General features: G+C 48.6%; 2 protein-coding genes across 5 annotated transcripts in view; one reads left to right on the forward strand and one right to left on the reverse strand.

Annotated features, from left to right (window-relative positions):
• The window catches only part of dlgap3 (discs, large (Drosophila) homolog-associated protein 3), a 60,040-nt gene extending 43,628 nt beyond the window's left edge, over nt 1-16,412 (reverse strand). For 2 of the 3 annotated variants that reach the window (XM_052071974.1, XM_052071972.1), the window contains exon 1: nt 16,275-16,412. The gene's annotated coding sequence lies outside the window, so the exon portion shown is untranslated. The remainder of the gene's footprint in view (nt 1-16,274) is intronic. The other variant, XM_052071973.1, reaches the window with a different exon arrangement.
• A 4,092-nt stretch (nt 16,413-20,504) lies between these two features.
• Nucleotides 20,505-23,691, forward strand: gja4 (gap junction protein alpha 4). 2 transcript variants are annotated; one of them, XM_052070203.1, is made up of 2 exons: nt 20,505-20,672; nt 22,066-23,691. In XM_052070203.1, the coding sequence occupies exon 2, from the start codon at nt 22,075-22,077 to the stop codon at nt 23,059-23,061; it is 987 nt and encodes a 328-aa protein (XP_051926163.1). In that variant the 5' UTR covers nt 20,505-20,672; nt 22,066-22,074; the 3' UTR covers nt 23,062-23,691. The 2 variants fall into 2 exon arrangements, with proteins under 2 accessions (XP_051926163.1, XP_051926165.1); XM_052070205.1 differs by having other exon boundaries at nt 20,513-20,672; nt 22,072-23,691.
• Nucleotides 23,692-26,030: the final 2,339 nt, after the last annotated feature.

The following is a 26,030-nucleotide window of genomic DNA, read 5'->3' on the forward strand; positions in this document are numbered from 1 at the left end:
GACAACTCCTCTTCCGGAGAAGCGGCGTTGAAACGGATGGATGTTATCCAGATGAGAATCGGTTTTGTGATTGATCATTTCCCTTTCCGACGGTTTGCAAAGTACAGCAACCGGACAGCTCCCGTTTTCTGTTGTTATGACCTTAAGCAACATTCACTCAGTAGCCCTTCCGAAACGAGAACACACTCGTTCCGTCCACTGGGCGCTGCACCCATCCAATTGAACCGGCTCCATTCATTCGCTAATGAAAACAAATGGCTCCTGAACCAAATCAATTCTAAGAAGAGTGCCGTGCCACCAAAGCCCGGCGCCATCGCCACGGATCAAAGCCTGCTTGGAGCAGGAGGCAGACAAAGGTCAGATTTGACCCCGTGAGACTACCGGGTCAGCGTTGGCGCCTCTCTTCCTTTTGATGCCTTCAACTCTGCAGTGCTTCTTTTGAATTTGTCAAAGGCACCGCACTCGGAATAGAGAAGTAAGTAATAACGTATTCATTAAAACGTAATGAACACGCTCTTACGACGCTATCACAGTCTTCTGTCAACAAAGCGGCAATGATGCCGTTTCATCCGATGAATTATTCCGTTGGTAAAAAAAATGACTTTATGAAACTGTGGGAAGTGGCAATGAGCAAAACACTCGGAGGCATGCATAACAATTCAAACTTTTTGAGAGTGGGCAGACAACACGGTGGCCTCTACATGTAAATGTATCTAGTTGTGAATTCATCATAGGGAACAAACAAAAACGGGAAGGGCGCTCGAGGCTGGGGAAAAACACGGAAAGTATCCGTTTCGTTCAAGTCGAGGGATGCCCCACTCCCTCCCTCCAAAACATTGACAAAGAGGGCCGTGATGTAGTCCTGAATGATCACTTGCCTGTCTTTGTGTATTGAAGTCAAGCAAGTATGGAGAGATGTCAGGGTTGAAAAATGGGTGTCCGACACCACGCGACGAACGCAACTGTGACTACAAGCTCATCCGGCGCCCCGACCGATCATCCGGTCACATTAACGCCACTGGCGGTAGGACTCGGTCGATCTCTCGCTATCCTTCGCTCTCTGTCGGCTCTTCCGCGTCCTCGATTCCTCCAAGTCGCTCGGCAGAGGTCTGGCCCTTGTCAGACAGATGAATGCTGCTCACCAAGAACTCGCTTCTGAGCCATTTGCGGTCCCCCGGTGGGATGAGAAGTGAACAATCGATTCCCAAAGGGAATTAAAACAAACAACTTCCTTCTCCGGCGCAGTCCCTGAAAAGAAATGTTGAGACTGCGCAGCTAACTAAGCTAAAGCGCAGAGTGTTAGCCGTCAAGCTTTTGTTTTACATCAGGGAAACGTGATGCGGTTCTTGATCAGAAACGGGAAGCGAATCCTTTTAAGATTGAAGAAGATTGAGGATGGGAAATCACTGAGAACTGATATGTCATTTCAGATCCAGCCATCAAGATACCTCTGATTAGGGTTAGGGTTAGGGTTAGGGTTTTGCCTTCAGCGCTAACCAGTTGCCCCCCCATCCTTGCTGATTTTGCTTATTGGTTTTGCTGGAATCGCTTTCCCTAACTGAACTAACAATAAGTGGGCACGAGTGCACCCTAATACGTCCCCACAACGTACTGAATGCGGATCACCCGAGCTGGTCAAGCGCATCAACATGTCATGCGCATGCTCGGTAAGTCTGAGCGACTTCCAACGGCTCTCGTGTCGCTTCAAGTGTCAGGGGAGCAGTATCGGGCGGATCGGTCATAATTCCCTCGTCCGGCGGAGTCTGCGAGTGTGTGTTTGTGTGTGAGTATTGGCTCCTCTCAGCAGTGGGGAGCCCTGATTTGTAGCAGTAATATCGACAAGCAAGGCTTTCGGAATGAGGTCTTTTCCTTCAGGGAGCCTCCGTGCCCTTTTTTTTTTGCGCCTGCACAGAATTGCTCCCACACAGAAAAACACGTAAACTAGGTCGGAATGCTGAACACGTTTTGTGGACTCCGTTGTGGACGCTTGGGATTTCCACCTATCTGGAAGGAAACGCTCGAGCTCCTGGTTGCCTTCGCTGTCAGGAAACGGATCACGGCAGGGTAACGAGAGTGGGAATGAGACGATACCTTGGAGAGAAGTCCGAGCGTAGCATTCGATCACGGCAGGAAGATTGGATGGTTTCTCGCGGACGGTCGTAAAATCATCTTGACAAACTATAACCGGGATAAGATACTGTGCAGAAAGACGGTACTTTTGAGCGAATGGGTTTTAATCTCAATCGCTCGAAAGATGCTTCGAGGATATCGTCTTGTTTAACGAGTCACCGGTCCCCAATTGTTTTCTTTCAATCTTCAAAATCGTATTTGTTTGACTGATATTTGATTTGAGATACTTGAGCTCGCTGCAAATACACGCTACACGTCGCATTTCTTTTCAAAAAGCTCCGTCAGTGCAAAGAGCAAATTAGGCTCAACCAATTCAGAGACGAAACACAACGAGACCAAACAAACATTCAAAGTCCAGTTTTCATCGAGTATCGGTCTAAGTTTGGGTTCTCTTGATTTCACTTTACACTTTCAGTTCCCTCTTGTTGGAGTCTTTTTTCCTACCCGTTGTGTTTCTTTCACCGAACTCGACTCGCTACATCTCCTGATTATGAAGTGTGAAATGACGCTCCCAAAACGCAGCCCGTGTTCTTGCACCCATCAGCACGCCGGCGCATCTTTCACACTTTCACCTTTTCACACTTCCTCGAGTTCCTGGCACTTGAACCTCACAAGGAGATGTTGTGAAGATGAGAAAAGATAATTGAATGACTTTTTTCCCCCCCCACTCCCACTGCCACTGCCTGTTTGGAGTTTTACATTTGCGAAACCGTAGTCCTCTTAATTATGATCAAATGGTAAGTAGACTGCCTAAAAACAGTTTTCACGTGACGTCCAAAAGCACGTCTTCTGTGACATTTGTTGGACGGCTTTAATATGAATGTTTTATCGGTGGTGTCGCTGCAAACAAACGTATGCCTGCGCAAGAACGGCGAACGTATCTTCTGAATAAACGACACGGGGCGACCGTCGCGCAACGGCAAGATCATTTTAACACTTTCCAGGAAACCCCGCGGCTTGTTTTCGCTCGGCGTCTGCGTACGCGCACGTGAGCGTGAGTGACTGCCTACGGATTTGAATATGCATGACGTGTGCAAATGTGTGCTGATGGCTTGAGTGCATCCATCCACGCAGGATTACGGAAACGGTGGATTATTTCTTCCGCGCCTTGAAGAAGCTCTTCTTTTTAAATCCTAAAACGGGCAGTCAGGGAAAGGACACCATCCCGAAGGAGGGAAAAGACTCGGAGGGCGGATTAGCTGGTTACCGCTGCGTTTATTAAGTGCGTTTTGCATTTTTCCACAAACGACTTGAAGAAGAAATTGTGCAGATTCATCGATATCAATTTTGAAAAACTGAAAGGAGAACTGAGGCGGCGGCGTCTGTGTGTGCGTGCGCGTTGGCCCTCGCTGGGGAAGGCCTAAATCCACATCCGTTGGACTGGCATGCGAGCTACGCCTCCATCTGCTCGACGGGCGCCGCATGTCAAAAAGAACTTTTCTTCCTCGGGGGGTTCCGCACACAAGATGCAGACAATGGGCAAGATTTGACTCCTTTTCTGAAATGCTGCCACTCGATCGGTTGAACGTTTCATCAACGAGGGCGCATTATTTAATCAGGACCGATGCAATAAATGAGAGTTCTTTCCTCGGTTAAAATGATATGAAATGATGTGCCCCTTCAAGAACAACAACAACAACAAAATAAATAAATAGCACTTCAACTCAAACTCATTTTCGGCAAATCTGTTTGGGCCAACACACGCATGCACACGATGGGATGTCATGCACAGAGGAGGAAAAGATACGCTTTGCTTGATTCCAAAATCTCATATCGTTCCAGCGTAGCGCCCCCTTTAACGCCACGGTCTCTGCTCAGCTGCTCTAAGTAGGCCACATCAATTTTTCATACTCTCTTTCACTTCGCGGCCGAAGCACCTGCTTGCTCGGGCCACATGTGTCACACTCTGAACAGTGCGTGTGTGTGTGTGTGTGTGTGCCATCATATCTCAGCCAAAGCTAGAAAGAATCCCTCCCATATTTTCGGTCCCTTCTCCCCTCCCATTGTGGGCATTGTCACAAAACACGACCACCTATCTCGCTGACTTTCTTTTGCGGCATTCATCGCGCGGAGATGCTAGCCATGAGCTTTTAAATGTCTGCAATATGGAATTACCGATCGAGGCAAAGACGCAATCATGTAGACGCCATGAAGGGTGGCTGGATCCTGGCACATCAAATGAAAACGGACCCGCTGATGCTTCTTTGAAGCAGTACACAACAATAAACATAATATGAGAGAAAACAGGACGTCAAATGGAGACCTGACTCACATCAGACAATTGATGCACAAAGATGGCATGATATTGTGCCGCTGTCTCGAATAGTGTCTGAATCAGAGTGATTCGCTGTCATTTTAAATTATGCATGTGGCTATTTAGCATGCAGCGTGCGCTGCGTAATCAAGTGCGGTAATCAAACATAAACCGGAAAAAACAAACAAACAAACAAGTGAATGGATCCCTTTTACCCAGTGTTAAGAAAAGTAGTAAAGGTTAATGAGTTATTTATTTATTTATTTAGTTATTTAGTTAGTTAGTTACTTAGTTAGTATTACAGAATGACTCACGAGAATGCCGAAATCTCGAAAGGTTACGTCTTGGGCAATAAGTCATGCTGCCATCGTAGCAGCCATGTCTATCGTCTTTTGTTTAAGATAAGATAAGATAAGATAAGATATCCTTTATTCGTCCCACTTTGGGGAAATTTACAGCCTCCAGCAGCAAGAATGTATGTAGAAAGAAGAAAGAGAAAAAAGCAACAAACATCTTTCAATTAAATGCAATATGAACACAAAATGGATAAATCGCAGTACTATTTACAATTTTCCTTCACATCATTTAATTATTATTATTATTATTATGATTGTTATTTTTTTATTCATCAGCCTGACAGCAGTCGGTAGGAACGAGCGTCGGTATCTCTCCTTCTTGCAGCGCGGGTGCAACAGTCTCTGGCTGAAGGAGCTACCAAGTGCTGTCGGCTAATGTCAGCATTTACAGGGCTAATGCTAGCGCAGTACTGCGAGCGCCGCTATTTTGTTCAAGTCGGACACGACTTCCCCGTAATGACGCCTCACTTTCATCATCCTAAAGCCACTTGAGCATGCAAAACTTGACTTGAGGTCATTAACATCCCATGTTGCAGTCTCCCATAGGTAGCTCCTCTTTGAACCTTTCGACTCCACATGTAAGTGGTCGAGACCTATTAGGAATTCAAATAGTGAACCCCCCCCACACCCCCCAAAAAAAGCGGAAGCCTTGAAAAAGGTGCCTGTCGTGAAATAAAACTGTGAGCTGAGACGTAATCTATCTGTCAACCGGGCTGCGGGCTGAAAACAAGACCTGGTACACAGAGACAGACGGAGAAGTGGAGGAAGTGATAACACTTGGCAGCAGCGGTGCAAACAGAGCGGGATGAGGAGGGCGCCATGGAATTAGGAAAAGAAGCAAAGGAAAGAAAACCATCGGGTGATTAGACAGATGGCGGGTGTAAACACAAGGGCAGGGAAAGATAAAAGACCAGGGCGAGGCCACGACGCCGTGCGGAGTTAGCAATGGGGAAAGTAGTTGGCTACGTTGAGATACTGTGTGGTGGGGGGCGAAATAAGCAGGCATGACAAGAGAGCCGGGGGGCAACAAGGAGGGAGCGAATGGAAGAATGCGAAGGATGAGATGAATGAGAATTATAAAGACATTGGCGTGAGAGGCAAAGAGCAGTGGAGGACATTAAGAGGACTAACGAGTATGGAAGGAGAAGATAGAAATGTGAAAAGGCAGCAGGAATCAATTCCCCGTGGGGGCTGCCGGATCTGGGCAGCCGAGTGCAAATGCTACATTATAAACACCCAGTCGCGCTCCGAGTGCGACACAAGTCATGAACGCGCCCTCGATGCGCAATGAAAAATAATCCCCCCCCCCCTCGTTGCTTCCTGTCCTAACGTTCTCCGCCCGCATGCAAGTGCGGTTGAGTCGCCGCGTGGCACGGCGAAGAAGAGATTCGGGGGTGTCGTCGGGGTGGACCATTTCACACCGCCATTCATTCTTTCAGCGTTTTAGCATCGTCATTGCGCTCGCTTTGGCGGAAAATCAAATTAGCAGGACTTTGAATCGAATGGATGGTAGTTCCGGATATTCCATAGCTTCTCTCATTTCGGTAAACGCAATGAAAAAACTGTTTTGTTTTGTTGAATGCATATAAAGCGGACCTACGCTACATAAATTGGTGTGCCGATACACTCACAGTATACGCCTTTGTGTGCATCGAGAGTTATCAGTTGCAATTGCGACGTGCGGTCAGCTAGCTAGCTAAGCCACCAGTTGCATACGCCGCTGGCGTGGCTGCTTTGGAGTGCCTTGAGGTTAGCCACGAGTGCAGGCACATCACGCAGAGACTGCTGGATGAGAGGCAAGGGTGGAAATCGTGTTTAAAGTTTCACCCCAGCCAGCGAGTGAACATGGGCTTTTGCTCTGACTTGGGCACTTTAGAGTGCCTCATCGTTGCGGCGTGTAAATTGCAGCCAGCGGACATGACGTGTTTACATTTCAGCTCAAAGCAGCTTCCGTTTTTCCAGGTGAAAATTCACTTTTTAAGCGGCACATCTTTGCACGCATTCGATTGTCGTTCTGTATGATGTACGTTCCTTCTTACCGTTATTTATCACCATCCAAGCCCCGTCGACCGCCCGCATCAAAGGCACTCTAATTGCATCGGTGACGAGTCCCATAAAGGGTTGCTATGGTGACGAGTGGAACCTTCCCCGCTGATTTGCCTGACTAAAGCTCCATCGCTTGCCATTTCCCTCCATTTCCCCTCGCATATGTCACGCCGCTTCCCTCCCCATCTTTTCCCACTCCTCGCTAATTAATTACAAGCCACTGATGACGGCCGGCAAAGGGAAAACAACAAATGAGTGATCTGATGAAGGAAGAATACCTCGTCAATAAACACTTGACACGCGAGGGCGCATGCACATGCGTACGCCACTCACATTAGCAGCCCCCCCGCCGCCCCCCCACCTCCAAACATGCTTTGAAAGTGGCCCTCGCCGGATTGGCAAGAAGTGCGGCAAGCGGTGCCCGAACGGAATACAAATCACGTGTTCCGGCATCAAAGCTGTGAAGCGGCAGCTGTCCCAACGATGGCAACGCTCGCAAAACACATACGTTTGTCGTCTTTAGCAAAGCGGGTGAAGAGACGAGAGAAGAAGGAGGCGCGCTGGAAGCTCTTCAAAGAGCAACTGAAGGAGGCAGCTTTCACCGACGCGGCTTTCATCGCTTTTCGTAGCACCGGGAAGTGGAAAGAAAGCTGGCGCTGAAGCTAGCTGCTCGGAAAACAGCTGCTTGAACACAGGAAGAGTGACGCCGATCAGGGCTGCCTTATTTCCGGAGGACACTACTAGGACGTACGTCACAGAAAATGTGTCCTTTGATGTTTCCGGACTCGATACTCCAGTTCTTTTTTTGTCGATCTGAAGTCAACCGCAGCTGAGATATTGATCGATTGAGCTTTCGGGGACTTCCAAGGCGGGAAAAACTGGGACAGCAGCGACAAGGAACATGATCAGTCACGACGCCGGCAACAGATTCGGACAAGCGAGACGTTCCCCAGCGCCTTGTTAAAGGGGAACATTCGATGTTATCGGCGATAAGAATGATAAAACGATTCCCTGCTCAGAATCGAGATCGGAGCGGCCCAAACCGTCCTTCGGAGCTGACGAGGTCAATCTAATGACTTCACAACATTAACAAGGCTATTGGGAACACAGTTTTCATACCCTAACCACTGTTTTTTTTTTATCTTTTCAATCTCAGTGGGAGCAAATTGCAAGTTAAATAAAAGTTAATAAAAGGAAACAATTCCTGTTTTCGTCAAGACTTTGTTTCACTGTAGCTGGAGTCCTCTGGGAAGCTACGTACGTGGGTTTGTTTGTTTTTGAGTGTGAAATATTCCGTCCGCCCTTGATTACATCGCAGCATTTTGTTATGGTGGCTTTGCAGAATTCCAAGGACGTACTCATTAAATTAGAGGACGGCAGAGACTTAGACAAATTGTTGTCTAAATCATCTGGAATAACTTTATCTGCTTTTGGCTAGTAGTCCACAAAATGCTTTTTGAGGGTGACAAATGTTTCAGCCTTGGTGAAAAGCAATCTTGAACAGAAAGTGGCCGAGAGAGCTCCAAACTGTTTGTTGTTCCTGCAACAGTGTTTGATGCTGGGGTTGCCATGTGTGGAAACGACACTTTTGGACCATTGGTCAATCTCGGGAAATATTTTGAGACTGAAGCCAGGGCGTTCCGTCAACACCTCCAGCAAAAACTGCCCGTTTTGAAAATAAATACGCTTGAGCGCCGTCATATTGAAGTGACTTCAGTTCACGCGATGACCGCACTCGTTGCGAGTGGGGAAAGGAGTTTAAAGATGGACGAAAAAAAAAATCCCTCCTCTTTGGCAGCGGCAGTGAGAAGAGGAGAAAAGCCACGTTTTGGGTGTTGCATTCAGTCATCCAAATGGCTGTGGATTAAGTGCTTGTTATCTTTGCCACCTGCTGTTTAAACTGTAAGCAAGCCCAACTGTGTGTGAGAGCGCGTGTGCACGTGTGAGAGCGTGTGCGTCGATATGCCATTGATCTGCAACAATGTTCAGCTGGGGCCTGATACGAAGCCAACACGGGGGGGGGGGGGGGGGTGTCCGCAATTAAGACTGTTTATTAAATCTAGATGACACTCTACGGACACTTCATTAGGGACACTTGCACTTGGACGCTTTTCTCGCACGCGAAGAGAGCGAAAAACGGAAGGGAATTTTTTTTTTTGTTCGAGTCTGGAAAATCTTTGCTCCTGACTCTGGAGAATTTAAATTGGGGGGGGTAAAAAAAAAATTGCAACATTCAGCCGCGATAAGAGTTTTTTCATTCCGTGTTGTTTTGGGCTGCAGCTGCAGCTTGAAGGAGGCGCTCGCACTCATCTCGAGTGTCAGCATCCATAATCCGCATCGCTTGTCACTCCACAACGATCCCCGTGACGGAGGAAGACCCGTCACGTCTCACCGCAGCCTGCCGCATGTCAACGTCCGCGAATGTAAATCGATTGGTGAACTGGCGAGGCGTCGTCCGCGCAGACATCTGAGTACGCGTCCACGTGCAATCCGGACAAAGTCGTTTTGATCGCGGTTGCAGCAAAATACGGGTGAAGACCAAAGGCCAGATTTCAATGGTGAGATCAATCAAGTCGTAAATCCGAGAAAGTCAATGAAGGTTGTCGTATAGGTCCTGTTGAAAATCTTGAAGGATCCAAAAAAACGTCGCTCTGACAAATGTCGGGGGGGGGGGGGTCACTCCAACATTGGGTTTGTAAACTGTTCCTCAAATGAAGTCATTGATTGGCAAAAAAAATAAAAACGCATCCGACGTCGCCGCGGTCTCACTTCTTTTCGGCGACACGACATCGTGTTGTCCATCCATCCATCCATCCATCCATCCATCCATCTTCTACCGCTTATCCGGGGCCGGGTCGCGGGGGCAACAGCTTTAGCAGGGAAGCCCAGACTTCCCTCTCCCTAGCTACTTCTTCCAGCTCTCCCCGGGGGATCCCGAGGCGTTCCCAGGCCAGCTGGGTGACATAGTCTCTCCAGCGTGTCCTGGGTCTTCCTCGGGGTCTCCTCCCGGTGGGACAAGCCCGGAACACCTCACCAGGGAGGCGTTCAGGAGGCATCCGAATCAGATGCCCAAGCCACCTCATCTGGCTCCTCTCGATGTGGAGGAGAAGCGGCTCGACTCGGAGCCCCTCCCGGATGACCGCGCTTCTCACCTTATCTCTAAGGGAGAGCCCGGACACCCTGCGGAGAAAACTCATTTCGGCCGCTTGTATCCGGGACCTCGTTCTTTCGGTCATGTTGTTTCAATGCAAAAACGTTGCTTTTCCAAATGTCTCGGGAAGGCGATGAGCCATCGCTTGTTCAGTGACACTGACATTTAACAAGACTAAAAGATTAGCCCCAAATGACCTCCTGGTATTTCCGCATCAGACACTTATTAAGGCCACTTTCATTAATTAGAGCCGAGTCCATTGTGAGTGGCCAATGAGTCATCTTATTTACCACATTTTACAAATACCGAAGGCGGCGCGGGCCGCGAATCCCCACACCTCAACGAGGAGTTTATTTTCTCCATCACCTTCGCCTCGTTTAAATGAAGGGCACTATTGAATTCTGGAGAGGGCTGTTCTTGTGCCGTGCGAGCCGCATGAATGTTAAACCGTGGCGAGGCCTTAGGAAGCCGAGGGAGACGTCGCTCCATCTGTGTGTTGCATTTTTCTACCATGGCAAACTTCAAAAGAAGCGTCACCGCTCTCATCTTTCCCTGCACTGCGGACCCAAGCAAAGACTGCGTTGCGGGGACCCGGGGCCACGCCCACCTCTGGTGCTCACACACACACACACGCACAGCTGTTTACCAAATAAACACCCCCTCCCCCTCCGACCATGCACTCTGGCTGACCTTACAGCGACTTAAAATAATAGCGCCCCCACCCCCACCCCCACCCCCACCCCCACCATCTCTCTCTTTCACCACCTAACTTAACACGCGCACATGCGGTCACACTGCGGCGCGCGAAAGCCTTGACACAGTGAGGTGAATTTATCAAGCGTATTAAGTCACGCCGCCGGAGACGGGAGGCTTTTGGCACATTGTGATTTTCACCGCTGCCGTGTCAAAAATTGAAAAGTCAATTCCAATTGCACCCCGATAATTAGAACTGACCTGGATCGCTGGCGCTGAATATGGAATGAGTACCAAAAAAAGGAGAGCTAAATAGAAGGTCAAGGGGGGGGGAGACAAAGGCAGCGCGGCCCACCGTTAATGCGTCGGGTGGGCAAGCGTGCGTGTGACACACGTACGCCGCCTCTTGGGAAAGTACGCTTGGAATACTGAAGTCACCTCCATCCCAACTGCTCCTCTGGTTGACCCGCTCCGTCATCTCTCCAGCTCTCCATCATCGCTGACCCTTGAACTCCCCGCGCCAACAATCCCCGGCTCACTCGGCCGTTTCCCGATCGGCTTTATCTCGAAGCTCACCTTGTCCGTTTCACTTCTGAACACGTCAGCCGCTGCCTCCGGCCCCTTCCGGATGCATCGCATGAAAGAGGGCCGTCCGTATCTCCAGTGCAACCAAACAAATCGTCACGTTTCAAAAGTTCCAACTGAATAGCTTATTAGCATATTAGAAGTTTTTTAAAAAAGCAAACTGTCGCCCTTCCGTCTTTTTGGGTATCAATATTGCAAGCTTTCCGAGCTTCTGCATTAGCGACGGCAAGCAACAATGGCTCCGGGACCCTCCTGCATTATTCAGAGGGCCCAACAAGCGCTGGGGCTGAGCCATTATTTATTGAAATCTCAGCGCAAGCATGTCCCACTGAAAGCGTGCCCTCGCTCTGCCACCTTCTCCGTTGACGAGAGCTAGGTGGGGGGGGGGCGTTGTGGCACCTTCATGCCTTCATGGGTGACGCTGAGGGATAAGCAGATGAGAGGGTAAAATGGGGGAGGCGGGAGGATAAAACACAAGAAGAGAACAGCGGCCCGCGCTTGCAGATACTGACGGGCTGCCATACCTGCGATGAAGCCAAGCATTTTGAATCACCCCCCCCCCCCCCCCCCCCCCCGCCTCATCCTGACCTCCCCCATCCTCCATCTATCAAATGACAGCTTTTTATTATGACTCATCGACAACCATTGCTCATCCATTCCATGAGGTCGTCATCTCATACCCCCCCCCCCTTCGTAATGGCCCACCAGTATCGCGTGGTACAAGTCTTATCTATCCGCTAAGAAAATATCCGACTAATTCAATCTCAGTTCTTTCAGTGCCTTTTACTTAACCACTAATGACTTGAGAGTGTTTTATATCCAATAAATCATCATCGTTTTGGAAATGAATGACACTCTTGAGCGACCATTTGCATCCTTCTCACATGACATCGCATCTTTGGGGATGGGGTGACAAGAAATACCATTTTTTTTTCTTATTTGAATTTATATTTGAAACCCCCCCCAACCCCCTCCTCATCCATATACTGTACACTCACCCTAATGCGCACATGGCGAGTCGTCTTTCCACGCAAACGCAATCATTGCAGTCAGACGGAAAAAAAAAAAGAAAAAAAAAAAGCCGTGGACTTTGCACATGTGGGTGCACATTGCTTAATCTCATGGAAATAACCGTCATGGGAAAGAAAGTATGCGGAGGGGTTCAATTATTAGCCATGAAAATAACTTGAAGCATTATGAATGCAGACGCATCTCCCGGGGATGCTCCGGCATGTAAGACGAGGAGCAAACGTGTCGGCTTTCTTCGCAACTGCAGCATATTTTTCTCGACCGTATGGATTTTTCAGCGGCCGGCGGTGTAATGAATGCAATGTTTTTCACGCGGGCTACATTTGCGGTTTCACGCCTTTCCAGCCCGTTTAATGGCCGATCGCACGTCCCAGGAAGCGACCGGGGGGGGTCAGCTGATAACACTCGCCCGTTCTCGGCGCCGATGTAAAATAAACAGTCACGAGAGGAGCCGAGCCAGTGAACAGCCGCGGCGTTCGAAAAGCGCACGTGCATGCAGAAAGGCCACCTCATCCGATGGCCAATTGACTTGGAGGCTCGGGGCTGCCAAGGATAGAAAGGGGAACAATTTCATGCCCAAGTGCATCAGAGAGGAGTACGCTGGGAACGCGGGCAAACTTTTTTCTTTTCTTTTTTTAACACAACCCAGATAGGTTGCAGCAATTACGCTCGCCTCTTTAACCTTACGGCTCGCTTGAAAGCTCCGTTTCAGGTCCCCTTCACAAAAGCATTGACAGGCGCTTTGTATTGGGGGCGAGCAGGAGCAAACGCCGTTCCCTCGATCGGAGCCTTTTGAGCGTGACGACGTATCGCCAACGAGCTTAACACCGCGGCGAGTGACTCGCTTTTGAGAAAGGTTCAAGTGTACAATCCGTATGGATATGAACGAGCAAGGCCAATGAAAAGGGGATGTATTTGCGAAGGCTCAACGGAACTCCCGCTCGAATGATATCACGCGAAACCGGGCTTCATCATAACGGGGTTGAACAACACTGGCCGAGTTGCACGAATGAAGGCTTGATGAGAAACAAGTCAACGCGGCAAAAGGATATGCGGAGTGTCGTGCGGACTCCTTCCAAGATGGCCGCTTCATGTTCCGCACTCACTCAACGTGAAAAGGTTCTCTCGCTCAGCAGCTGTTCCACATTTGTCCTGCACTATTTCCTTTTGCGAAAAATATCACAGCCGCTACTATCTTGTCTGTGTATTTCATAATATAAAAAAATAAATCATTGTTTGTATTCTCCGGGCGGCCCGGTAGTCCAGTGGTTAGCACGTTGGCTTCACAGTGCACTGATACCGGGTTCGATTCCAGCTCCGGCCTCCCTGTGTGGAGTTTGCATGTTCTCCCCGGGCCTGCGTGGGTTTTCTCCGGGTGCTCCGGTTTCCTCCCACATTCCAAAAACATGCGTGGCAGGCTGATTGAACCCTCTAAATTGTCCCTAGGTGTGAGTGTGAGTGCGAATGGTTGTTCGTTTCTGTGTGCCCTGCGATTGGCTGGCAACCGATTCAGGGTGTCCCCCGCCTACTGCCTGAAGACAGCTGGGATAGGCTCCAGCACCCCCCGCGACCCTAATGAGGATCAAGCGGCTCGGAAGATGAATGAATGAATGAATGAATGTTTGTATTCTTTGGCGTTCGACTCAGCATGATTTGTCCTTGATTTTACTGCTTGGTGCTTTCCACCGCCTTTTTTACCGATTCGTCTTACTGTTTATGGTATATGTTAAATCGCTCCATGTACAGCACTTTGTATGCAGCGATGGCTGTTCGAAAGTGCTCGAGAAATACTCTTGACGCGACTTGACTTGTGTGGAATTAGTTTAAGCAGACTGCGTTTGTCTATTGTCATGATCCACCGCTGCGTTATCAACCATATGACGAGAATTGATTAATTTTTGGACTTCAGCTGCGTGATAACCTTTTTCCTCATCTTTTCACACGCAACTGATGATTTCATGATGACGGGATTTAGCGTAGTGCCAGTGATGCAATGTCTGCAACTCTTTGATTTGAGAGTCTTTGAAATGATGTGAAAACCTGTGCGCTAAACATGAAAACCATCAGCGCTAAACATGAAAGGTGGCGGCTTATAGAATAGAGCCTTGGCGCTTTCAGGTGTCGGAGGACGGTATTTTTCAGGTATTTTTCATTTTAATTAATTTATTTTCTTCCTTAATATCCCAAAAGTTACAAAGTAAAACCCGACGTTGACTTGGAAACAACGGGGCCTTAAAAAGCAGGCCATATCGGAGTACAAAAAGACATTTTCTGGAGGATGAAGATCAAACCGTTTGATGAAACGCAAGATGCTTGGAACGGTTCCAGGATCTCAACAAAAGCAATCTGTGCGGATTGACTTTGCGGTTTTTATTCATGAGCGGGCTAAACCAGTTCTGTTTTCCGGCGAGTGCCTTTTAGCGTTAATTAGGCAATTACATGCTCTCGCTTTATCCTAATGCGCTATTGAGAGCGTGTTGGCGAATCTCTGGTGGAATGTCACGCAAGAAGGCAACGATTCCTTCTTGATACGCTTATGTGGAAAAGCATTCAGACCAAAAACCAAAAAGGCTTTTCCAACCAACGCTCCATCGGTTTCGAAACGATACATTTTCGGTATCACGGAAAAAAACAAAATCAACCCGACAGGCTCCCCCGAAGCCCGGCCCACAAAATCAATGAAAAAAGCTTTTTCACTCTCCGACCCGTTGTATTCAAGACTTTTCCAGCCATTGCCCGCAAAGCACAGGTGGACTGCTATCGACTACTATTCCGTGTCATCGGCACACCTAGCGGCGTCCGCACATTAGCCGCAGCAACCGGGTTGGATGGCTCGATCACCGACGTGCGCGCCCAACAAATCCAATTTAATGCCAGCGCGGTGTCGAGATCCGATTTGAGTCACCGATCGAATTGGCTCGTGCAATGCGAACAAGGTTTCAGAGCAAATCATCCATAATGTTATGCTAGCAGCTAGCAGCTTTTGGAGCAATGCGCCAGACTTCGCAGCACACTAACATCTGAGAGCGTTTTGGTCTTACTCAAGGGACACCTTGTAGAAGATCATCCGGATCACGTCCCCCTCTTTCCAAACACTCGACGCCGCCGCGCCACGTAGGTGACGTCACATGTCCGGAATCCATTTGCATGAGCCAATGAGCTTTGCCGTTGTGTCACACTGCACTCGCATCTGGTGGATTCCAAGGAAGAAAATTGCACCATTGAGGTGGTCTCCAATGGAAACCATCTCTCGAGGCAAACCGGATATTCCCCCCCCCCCCCCCCCCCCAAATATTCCTCATGACGCCAGTCCCGGAACGCTTCCAACACACCTCGCGTGACAAAAAGCGTGTCTTTTGCTTTGAGGCCTTGGACACATCTGACGGTCCCGCCAACTAAAAAGTGGCAATGAGTGCATAAGCTCCACATTGACAAATCCAATGAGACCAGCCGCAGGAAAAATTGCTCACCGTTGCCCAAACCTGCGCCAAAGGTTGCACTGGGACAGCTTCTTAATAAGTGGACACATTCAGCCGCACGCACAAGCCGGCAGATGAATACGTGCACACGGCATCCGCGATTAGCAGCACCCCTGGAGGATGAGCGAGGCCCGAGTGTTCACGTGATTGATTTTGAACCCTTGCCATCGTGCAAGCGCAGTGCAAATAATTGCAATGGCTCCGCCTGCCGCCTGCCGCCTCCCGTCTTTCGTCCCACTTTAAATACAGCGAGCCGCGTCAAAGCGAGCGCGCCCTTTCGCGGTCACGCACGGATGCAATGTGTGAGTTTTAAGGTCAGCTCCAACTATGACAGGTTTTTTTTTTTCCTTTTTCTTCTTGTCAAGTTGAGACAGCTGCAAGACACGCAACAGCAATCCATGCACCACCACCACCACCACTCAGTTGGGATGCACCAAACAGCCCATCTGCACCAAATCTCCTCTGAGCATCTACGGCGCCGTTCGCAAAAAGAGTCAGGGCTGCTCGCCCGGCATTGCAGATGAGCAACTTTCACGTCGGCTTCCTCTTACCTGGCTTGTGATGCTCAATGGGGTGTCACAAACGTCCGCCTCTTCGTGCAGCTCCCCCCGACCGCTGCGCAGGCAAGGATTGAGACGCAGCAGTGAAAGGCAGCGGCGCTACATCCTGCCGCTCTTCTTCTCTCTCTCTCTCTCTCTATCAAACACACCCCTCCTCCCTCGCTCTTCCCCTCCATATGTGGTTCACATGCCGAGCTCCCCAAAGACATGTACTATGCAACCCATTGGAAGGCCTACTCGATACACCGGCTTCAACATTAGATTTTTTTTATTTATTTGGATTTGTTTTCTCGTTACAAATATAATACCGGCATTCTAAATGTGTGTGTATCCTCCACTGAGAGGACATGGCCCGAGAACGAAAAGAACATTTCATCCGAGAGAGCAGCGCGGGAAAAAAAAAAACAACCTCCCAAAGCCTTTTTCAGTATGCGCTGCTCGTTGTTGCCGAGCTTGAAGTGTTATAAAATATGTACATTTGCACACGGTGATATATATATATATATATATAATTTTTTTTGAACTTTTAAAGCTCCAGGCAACGGGCTGGTGCCAGAGCAGCACTTGGTGTCCATGTTTACACGTGTGCCCGATTCACCCCCCACGTGCACATGAACACAGACTCTGCATGGCGTAGCCTGAAGCAAAAGTCATCGAACGTAAACATCATCGAACGTGTCATTCACATTCAGACTTGCGAGGTGCTCACAAAGCCAAAGTGCGAGTTTCCTGCCTCGCCGCCTTGCTCAAAGGCATCACGGCCCACGTTTAAACCTCTCGTGAACCCGCCGCGTGTGCTTTATTCCCCAGCGACTCCCAATTTTGCCCGAATGTGTTCCCACGCAACGACATCTGTGGCTGCGTACTGTAACTTTTCATCATTGAAGTTGACAGGAAAGATGGTGTCTCTGTTCGGTACATGAATAGCCAAAACGCGGGTGTCACGCCGGATATTTCTCCCGCCATTCATAGTCACCGCGCCGAGCACTTAACTTAGACACGACTCTAAATGGGTCACCGAGATGGAGAGGGTGGGAGGGCGCCTGTGCTAACAATAGGCCAATATGGCCATTTGACGACTACCCAAATGTTTTCCGCTGTGCCGTACGTGCTAACGGCGTCACTCAAGAAGTCATGTCAACTTAACTGTTGGCAAGAAAAAGCCCAACGTACTTTGCGCTGGCTTTCTGAACTCAAGCGACGCAATAACGGTGACCTACATTTCCTCTTCTTCCACTTGAGGCACTCGACAGGCTCTGGGGGGGGGGGGCGTCGCGAAACACTCGAGGACCAGTCGGCTGCGTCGTCAGCCCTTTAAGCAAATCTAGAAGATGAGATGAAAAGCAGGGCGAGTCGACGTGATGAGCCTCACAAACACCTCGATTGTTCTTTGCTGCGCAAGGCCGTAGATGTTCACTTCCTATATTGCGTCCATGAATCCACCGCAAGCTGCCCAGTGAGACTTCAGCTGATTTCTCCGCCGCAATAGAGCTTCGCTTCTCCACTCTTCTCGCTTCAAAATGGAACGGCTAACATACTTGCGCCGTATCCATTTCAGCGGTGAGGTCAGTGCCTTCATTTTGGAACCAAAACCGTGAAATTTGCTTTCAGCACCACGGCCAGTGACCTAAGCATGCGCCACAAAGTTTTGTCCCATTCTAGCTTCCATAGTTGACGATTTCTCCCCATTATTGACTGATGGATGACTGGAGGAAATTTGTGGCTTCCGCCTCATCGCATGTAAATGCTCAGTCAAAGTGGAAGGCCAAAGGGGGGGGGGGGGGGCAGGTCACATTTGCTTTGATTGGGTTGGCGTCGTCTTTTTAGCTGCTTGCTTGCCGTTTGCCTCCATCGTGAGGAAAAAGAATACAACCAAAATCTTTTGTCAGATTCTTCATTGAGCAGTCAAACTTTTTTGTTTTCCTTTTCGAAATAATCCCACAAAACCAATCAAGTCAAGTCGAGAGTATTTCTCGAGCACTTTCAAACCGCCATCGCTGCATACAAAGTGCTGTACATGGAGCAATGGTTTGGTTTCACCTCTGCTCAGAGTTGATCATCGCCACTGGAAACAATGAGTTGATTTTCCAAAACAACAGCGCCACGCTGATTCCCAAACAAAGATGATGAGCTTCATGAATGCTCCCCCCCCCCCCACCCCCCCCAGCGCACAGCCTTCAGTGTGGGCAATTGCGCTTCCATGCCAAAGCCATCCTTGGCTTGCTGACTTCATGAGCTCAAAGATATCAATCAGTCGCTACTGTCGGTAAGGCGTCCCTACGCCTGATGATCCCGGAAATCTGGGATGCGGCGAGTGAGTGGATGCGGAAGCTCATTTAGTGCCACGCCCACTCTGTTGCATCGATTGAACGTGTTCACTCATTAAGCTATAAAGCCCTGCCGGTGTCACGCGTAGTTTAGCCGACAACAAACAAGGTTGTGGCGCGCGTCGCTCATATTGATGTGCCATCTTGACTGGGCAACAAACGGCTCATGGCAACAGGGGGGATAAAGAGAACAGTTCTGCTGATGTCACCTGGTGCACGCGTACGCGACGTAGCCGCGCTTAGATTGCTTGTGATTGTAGCAAGAGCAATAAAGAGCAGTTTTGCGGGGCCGGCGCTCAGAGACTGGCTGGGCCGAGCCAGGCAATTAGTTTAATTGCAAACTGCACGCGCAGGGAGGAGGACTGACTGCAAACACGAGAAAGAAGAAAACATCCCCCTTGAATGCAAACGCTTGTATTACGCCAGCTCGACGCTTCCTTTGCCGCCGATGGAATCGGGCCAAGAACGGAGCAAGACAGTCGAGATGATTTACTTGCAATTAGATTTTGACAGCGCCACTTTCCCTTTGCCGATCCAATCTCCATTTTGGGACACGGCGGTTTGCTGTTGATTGGGTTGAACCTTGAGGAGATGACCCATGGCTAAACGCTTTCATTTGACTGAGCGGTGTGTCCGGCTGATGTCGACCATTTTTAGGTGTCACGGTCATGCTGGAATATATTTACAACTTGCATGCAACCGACGTTTTTCCAGATAATCGTAAACCGTTTGGGTGTTGCGGTTGCTCAAAACGGCAACGTGCGCTGATAAGAGAACATCTTGGCTTCCGGAAATGTTTTTACTGCTGTGTTGCGTTTGCATATTTAGTAGGTGCAAGCTTTGGGGGGCAAGAAAAAGCACCAAAAAAAAAAAAACGCTTATGCATGAGCTCAACTTCAAAACAAAGTTGTTACGGTCCACCATTTATTTATTGATTCATCTTAGCTCTCGCCCGCTCTTTGCTGATTGGTGGCCATGGTCATGGTCATGATTCTGTTTGTGACCAACAGGTGGCACTGCAGGGTTCTCCCTGCAGCTGCACACCCGTTGGTCGTTATCTAATTATTGCTTTAAAAGGACTCGGCACGACCACTCAGTGATCATGTTTTGTTGACTGTTAGTTTTAGCTACAGCTTGGGTTTAGTTTGATACTTTGGATTCTTTTTTGTTTTTTAGGACTTTGTTTGTTTTATATTCCGTTTTCTCTGTGTTTTATGCAATACAATCCGTCAAGTGTGTCTCTTGCATGGATCGTAGTCGGAGCTGGGTGTTTGCTAGCGATCGGGTGTAAACCTTTAACAGGTCAATAAAAACCATTGCTGCAAAACAAACACAATAAGTCATCCCGCATGAGATCCCGTTTTTGTGTTTGGGTGACTGATGCCCTCGCGTGGTGTAAGGGAAAACTACACCAGACTGCTCACACCATCTTGATCATGAACTTGTACTGAGGGCCGACAAGTGAAGAATTGTGTGCTGGGTCAAGAATTTCAAAGATTTCAAATGGAGATCATTCATTTTACGGATGATGAAACCTTTTCAAGGAGCAAAATCCGATTCCTCCACCAAACTGTTTATAAAAGTCTCAATTTATTGAAAGAACAAGTGCGTCCAGTGTAGCCCGAGTGAAGCCCCTTCAAGCATTTCATTTGACATTGTAAAATATAAATATGAATGAATCTTCTTATTCTTCTTATATACACGTGAATCCCCCCCCCCTGCCCTCCTTGCCTCAGGAAAGAAAAAAAAACTTGGAGCCATCCATAGTCTATTGAGTGAGAATTACATAAACGACAAAGCCGAATATAAATAAAATAGGGTGGTGGTCTACTGCCACCAAATTTGGAGCGCAAACGAGGGGCATATACTTGAGAGTTGCTCCATCCCATTTCCTGGACAGATTTCCTGAGGGAGGGCCAAAGAGTGAACTCTGTAGCATGGGAAAAGTTGTCCTCACTTTATTTTTCCGATGACACGGAGTCTTTTTAAAGAAGGCAGAAAGGAATCAGGGGAGCATTGTCGGAGGTGGTTGGGAGACTGAGACGTTCCGCGAGAGAGAAAGGTAAACATTGTTTGGATTTGGATGAACGTCTTTGTTTTTTTGTTTGCTTGTTGAACGGAATCATAGAGTCAATATTGGGAACTTAATGTGTTTGGGCTCGAGTCACCTATATTCAAAAAACCTGTTCATCTGTAAAAAAAAAAAAAAATAATAATAATAAAATAAATTAATTTAAAAAATAATAATTACCGGTATCCATTTTTTGTGGATTCTGGATTTTTATTTTACTTTTCGATTTGTAATCATTTCTAACATAACTACATTTTAAAATGTCAGAATAAGTCAAATATCCCCATGACCTACTACTCATGACTATTTCCTCTTTAACTCATTGCAGCGTTAATATTTGGAGTTTGTTTGTCCTTTTTTCCGCTTGATATTTCTTTGATGTTTAAAGATGTTTGCATCTTTCACATGATTTCTGGTACTAATCACTTTAATTTATCTTTTGACTTTGGATTTGAGAGGAAGATATGTCTTGAAAGGAAAACCAAAGTGGGGATGAGCGTTCAAACAACCATTTACTAATTGAATAGATGTGGGATTTATTTTGCCCCCCGTTGATGTTTCCCTTTTTCAGAAAAAAAAAAAAAAAAAAAAAAACATCAAGTCATCTGAATAAGTCAACAAGTGTCACAGCGGGACCCCAGTCTGCCCTCACAGGATGTTTACTCAGATCTCGTATCTAAGTTGCTTTCGCGTGTACGCCGAGCTTCCCGACAAACTACTGCGTCATTATCATTAAAATACAACCCCCCCACGCCCCTCCTCACGCGAGCCCTCTCGAGTCACGATGCCATTACAGCAATCGTTTTATACCCAAATGAAGATTCACCTTGAAGCAGCGATTTGTTCTCATGGAGGTTAAACACCACTGCCGGGAAAGCTTCCAGGTGAACCCGGAAAAAGGCCACTCGGCTACTCCTACTTGCATCCATGTCAAAGGTCACGGCTGAAGCGTGCTCGCTCGCTATACTTGTTTTTGTCAGCGTGGAGGTCTTGGTTTTAAGCCCCGCTGTAAGAACACTGAGCTCATGGAAGAAACCGTAAGGGGCAATAGCCAAAACCAAGAAGCTAATAAAGCGCGGGTGGGGGGACTTTAATGGCGCCCCGCACAATAAGGCGCTTTAGCTGCGTGCTCGTTAAAGCGCCCGCTGCCGAAATCAAATACCCCGTTAGGTGTTAAGTGTTGTTGAAAAACGTACTTGTGAGCCGTTTCCAATTTGAACACAAAGAACTGACTATTATATGAGGGTTGGGGGGTGGGGGGGGGGGGGGTGTCCTGGCATATTTGAGCTCCTTTAAATTGCAAACATTCCCATTTGAGTTGGGTTGAGGTTTTGAGTCCTGGCCGTTTCTTATCCTTGTTCTTTGCCGGTCCTTGTCCCGGAAGAAGCAGAGGATGTCCAGAGCTGACTGGTCCTTTCTGGAGCACCTGCTGGAGGAGGGCCAGGAGTATTCCACGGGCGTCGGCCGCGTCTGGCTCACCGTTCTCTTCCTGTTTCGCATGCTGGTGCTCGGCACCGCGGCGGAGTCCGCCTGGGACGACGAGCAAATCGACTTTGTATGTAACACGCGCCAACCGGGCTGCACCGCCGTCTGCTACGACAAAGCCTTCCCCATCTCCCACTTTCGCTATTTTGTCCTCCAAGTCATCTTCGTCTCCACGCCCACCATCTTCTACTTTGGCTACGTGGCTATTCGCTCGGGGAAGGGAGACGTCGGGAAGGAGGAGAGCGAGCCGGCGGAAGAAGGTCGGACGGAGCCCGTCGCGGAGAAGCGGAAAGAGCGGAACCCACCGGAAGCTCCCAAGTTGAAGGGCAAGCTGTTATGCGCGTACACGTTCAGCATCCTTCTAAAAGTGCTCCTGGAGGCAGGCTTCATCCTGGGCCTGTGGTTCCTCTATGACGGCTTCCTCATCGAAGCCAAGTTTGAGTGCGTGGGCTTCCCCTGCCCCCACACGGTGGACTGCTTCGTCTCCCGACCCACCGAGAAGACCATCTTCACCATCTACACTCAGGCCATCGCCGCCGTCTCCCTGCTGCTCAACTTGATCGAGCTCCTCCACCTGCTTCAGCTTGCAATTTCCCATCGGCTGAGGAGACGGTACCGGGCGAACCGGCCACGCTCCGAACCGGTCGCGGGGGCGGCGGCCCGAGAGGAGACACCGGGGCCGAGCCGGGCCGCGTGCTACGGCAAGCCCGGCGAGAGCTTTGGCGACGTCCCCGTAACGGCGGAGTGGGAGCCGGCGGCGGCCGCAAGCGACGTGCTTCCTAGCTATACCAACTGCATGGAGGCTGCGAGGACGTCGCGCTCGTCCCGGAATCACGACGGGCAAAAGGCAAAGAACAACCGCGGGGGAGCTTCAAAACACAAGCACTATGTGTGACTGCGCCACTTTTCTTTTTCAAACACGCTCGTTTGCACATGACGCCGGAGTCAAACAGTGGCCCGATTAGGACGGAAATAACAGACAAGAGTTGCACTGTGAGCCAAGTGCCTCGGAGGCGGCAAGCACGCTTCCAAACCGGCCTGATAACGGACCTCGTTTGGAATATGCTCCCCAAGGCAAACAAAAACTTTGGCTACCATTGCTTGAATATGTTTGGGGCAGGGGGTGGGGCTGGGGGGGCACACAATCCAGTATTTTGGATCAAAATTCCCCTGAGCCGCTCTCGGCCCGCACGATGGAATGTTCTGGTTTCAGCTCCGCTCCCAAGAGCATCGTGGCTCTGGGGGTCAGGGGGGGGGCGACATCACAGAAGGGGATCCAAACCGTGGACCTCCGGAGAACTCCAGAGGGCCTCACTACGATCCCAATCGTATCTCCAGAGTATCGAAGCAAACCGCTGAGCTAAGCCTCCTATTGGGTGAATGCTTGCAATTGCAATAGGTCTGACGGCAAACGAGTTGCGCTTAAGGTGCCACAGAAGGCGATCACATGCATGAAATATGGATTTATATCAACGGGTATATTTATTGTATTGAATGAAATAAAGTTATGATCAACACAAACGAATGACTGCATCGGCTCCCTGATGTGTGACGGCGATCAATTACTGTGTGTTGACCCGCACTCTGTTTGCTGACCACGTTTCCACTCGTTCGCTATCTTTATGGAAAGCAATTGAGCAGAAAAGAAAAACAAAACAAAAGAAGCAAGAGTCTGAGCTTTACGGGAGTTGAATGGAAACAAAATACAATTGCACAATAATAGGAAAAGAGGAACCTTGATTATGTTCGGGCACTGTCAAAGATTGGCAGATGTTGTTCCGCGAAACCATCCAAAGAAGCTTCCAGAGTTTCCAACTCTATTCACTCCAAGTTGGCTGGCATTCCCGCGCAGGCCTATTATCTTGGTGCGGGGGGAGGGGGGGGGGGGGTGAGTGCAGCCGTCCGCGTGGGCACAACCCTGTTATTGTTCCTGTGGGTGTTTTCGCCAAGGCAAACAGGGGAGACGCTGGCGATTGGGAGGAGGGCATTCAACAGATTGCCGGGGTCGTCCCCGGAATGACCTTTGACCTGAGCGTTTGTTTTCCCGGCGAGGTTGAAGCGCCGCCGTTCTTTATTGTGATGACCGATGATTTCGTCAGAGACCGGGCGGTCAGAGTCCGTCGTGAAAGTCATTTCGTGACAATAAGATTCGGATTGAAAGTCAGGGTTGGAATAGTTTGGGGGATTTTTCATCGTAGTTTGTTTTTATTTCATTTTGACTTTTTTTTCCTTCTTGTTGTTTTAAATTGAGTTCATTTTAGTAGGGAAAATGTTTTCTTTTAGTTGAGGAAATGAGCGTTCAACTTTCGTTCTTCTGTACGGCCCAAAAAAAAAATACCCACCAAAAATGTCTAAATCAACCCCGAATAATGAAATGAAACAAAGGATATTCACAACAATTCTAGTTTGTGTTATCAAATAATAATAATAATAATAAGATATCCTTTATTTGTCCCACACTGGGGAAATTTACAGCCTCCAGCAGCAATGATATTAATTTAATTTCATAAATGAAATTGTATTTATTTATTTTTTTTCAATTGTAGGATTTTGGGGGGGTTTTTTTCTTTCGTTTTCCTCAACTATGCTAACCTTGGCCACCATGCGGGAAGATGTGAGTGACATGTCATCCTTAGCGTCCGACATCAACCCTTTTGGGATCGGCTGCCATTGTGAGCGTCTTTTCCTGAGATTGTTGAAGCCAACGCTGATGCATTTCCTCGCTCTGTTAGTAAGCCACAGGATGCCGATAACATGAAGAAAGGTTTGACAAAGACGCAAGGCCTGGACACGTCACTCAGCAATGTGTCCCGATTTGCAACACACATCCCCGTGAGCACGTTTTTTTTAAAGCAAGGTAATATAATTCCCTTCAAGAAAACGACGACTTAACGTGACCCGAATCAGGCGCCTGCGAGACCTGCGCTCGAGCATCCTCGGCTGAGCTCAGCCCCCACTAATCATTTTAATGAAGGCACATAAACGCGAGAGCGCAAATAGCCGTTCGCACGCAAATGTTATGTAAGCAGCTAGCAGGGTGAACAAAATGGCTTCAAACGGTTTTATCTGAAAGGGATTCAGTGATTGTGCTTCTGTAGGGTTTACCCTTTGTAGTACGTGTGAATGTGTTGGATTTTCTTTGGTTTCCCGGACTGTCGTTTCGACACACGACTCTCCCCGTATCCGTAACAATGTGCAGTCTGAGCAGCCGGTCCTCAATTTGGCCATTTTGCTCCTCAACAAAACTATGTCCACTCACCAAATTTAGATTCTGGATAGGAAGTAGGTCTGTATCTGTTTCCTCTTCCACTATTGTTTCCCCCTGGGACCGGTCCGCTGAGGTACATTCACCCTGACAATGGGTAGTGGGGGCGAGGGGGGGGTGCAGTGGGCATTGTTCGACACTGCCCATCAAGAGCCAAGGAGAGGACGATGTACAAAACCGCAAAATACACTCAGTTGGTAGACAACATCTCATTGTCCAGGTATATCAACTAAAACTTCAAGTTATCTTGTCGTGGATTTCTTGAATAACTTGAAAAGGCGGTACCGCGTTTCTTTTGACGCACTTGATGTCAAGACACAGAGGGAGTAACACGGCATCCACGTATTTCTTCTTGTTTTCCGCCACGCTCTGCATTCCGCTTTGTCTCTTCTTTTTTGGCCTTTTAGCGATGTGCCTGTTTGACATAGCGCCCCCTAGTGTTTAGACTATGTCGCCACGTAAGTGATCGGCCTTGTGCGACAGCCTACTGTATAGCAAGACTTTGTTGAAAGGATGGCAGTGGAACCTCATGACAACGTACCTCGAGGGACATAACGCATCCGTACGTTATGACGGCATGTTCGCTACCATTTCCAAAA

Source organism: Hippocampus zosterae, chromosome 7, assembly GCF_025434085.1.
Source record: "Hippocampus zosterae strain Florida chromosome 7, ASM2543408v3, whole genome shotgun sequence".
Classification (NCBI taxonomy): Eukaryota; Metazoa; Chordata; class Actinopteri; order Syngnathiformes; family Syngnathidae; genus Hippocampus; species Hippocampus zosterae.

Bases quoted from the DNA above. Each gene is read 5' to 3' on its own strand.
- gja4 (XM_052070203.1), top strand. From the start codon at position 22,075: ATGTCCAGAGCTGACTGGTCCTTTCTGGAGCACCTGCTGGAGGAGGGC.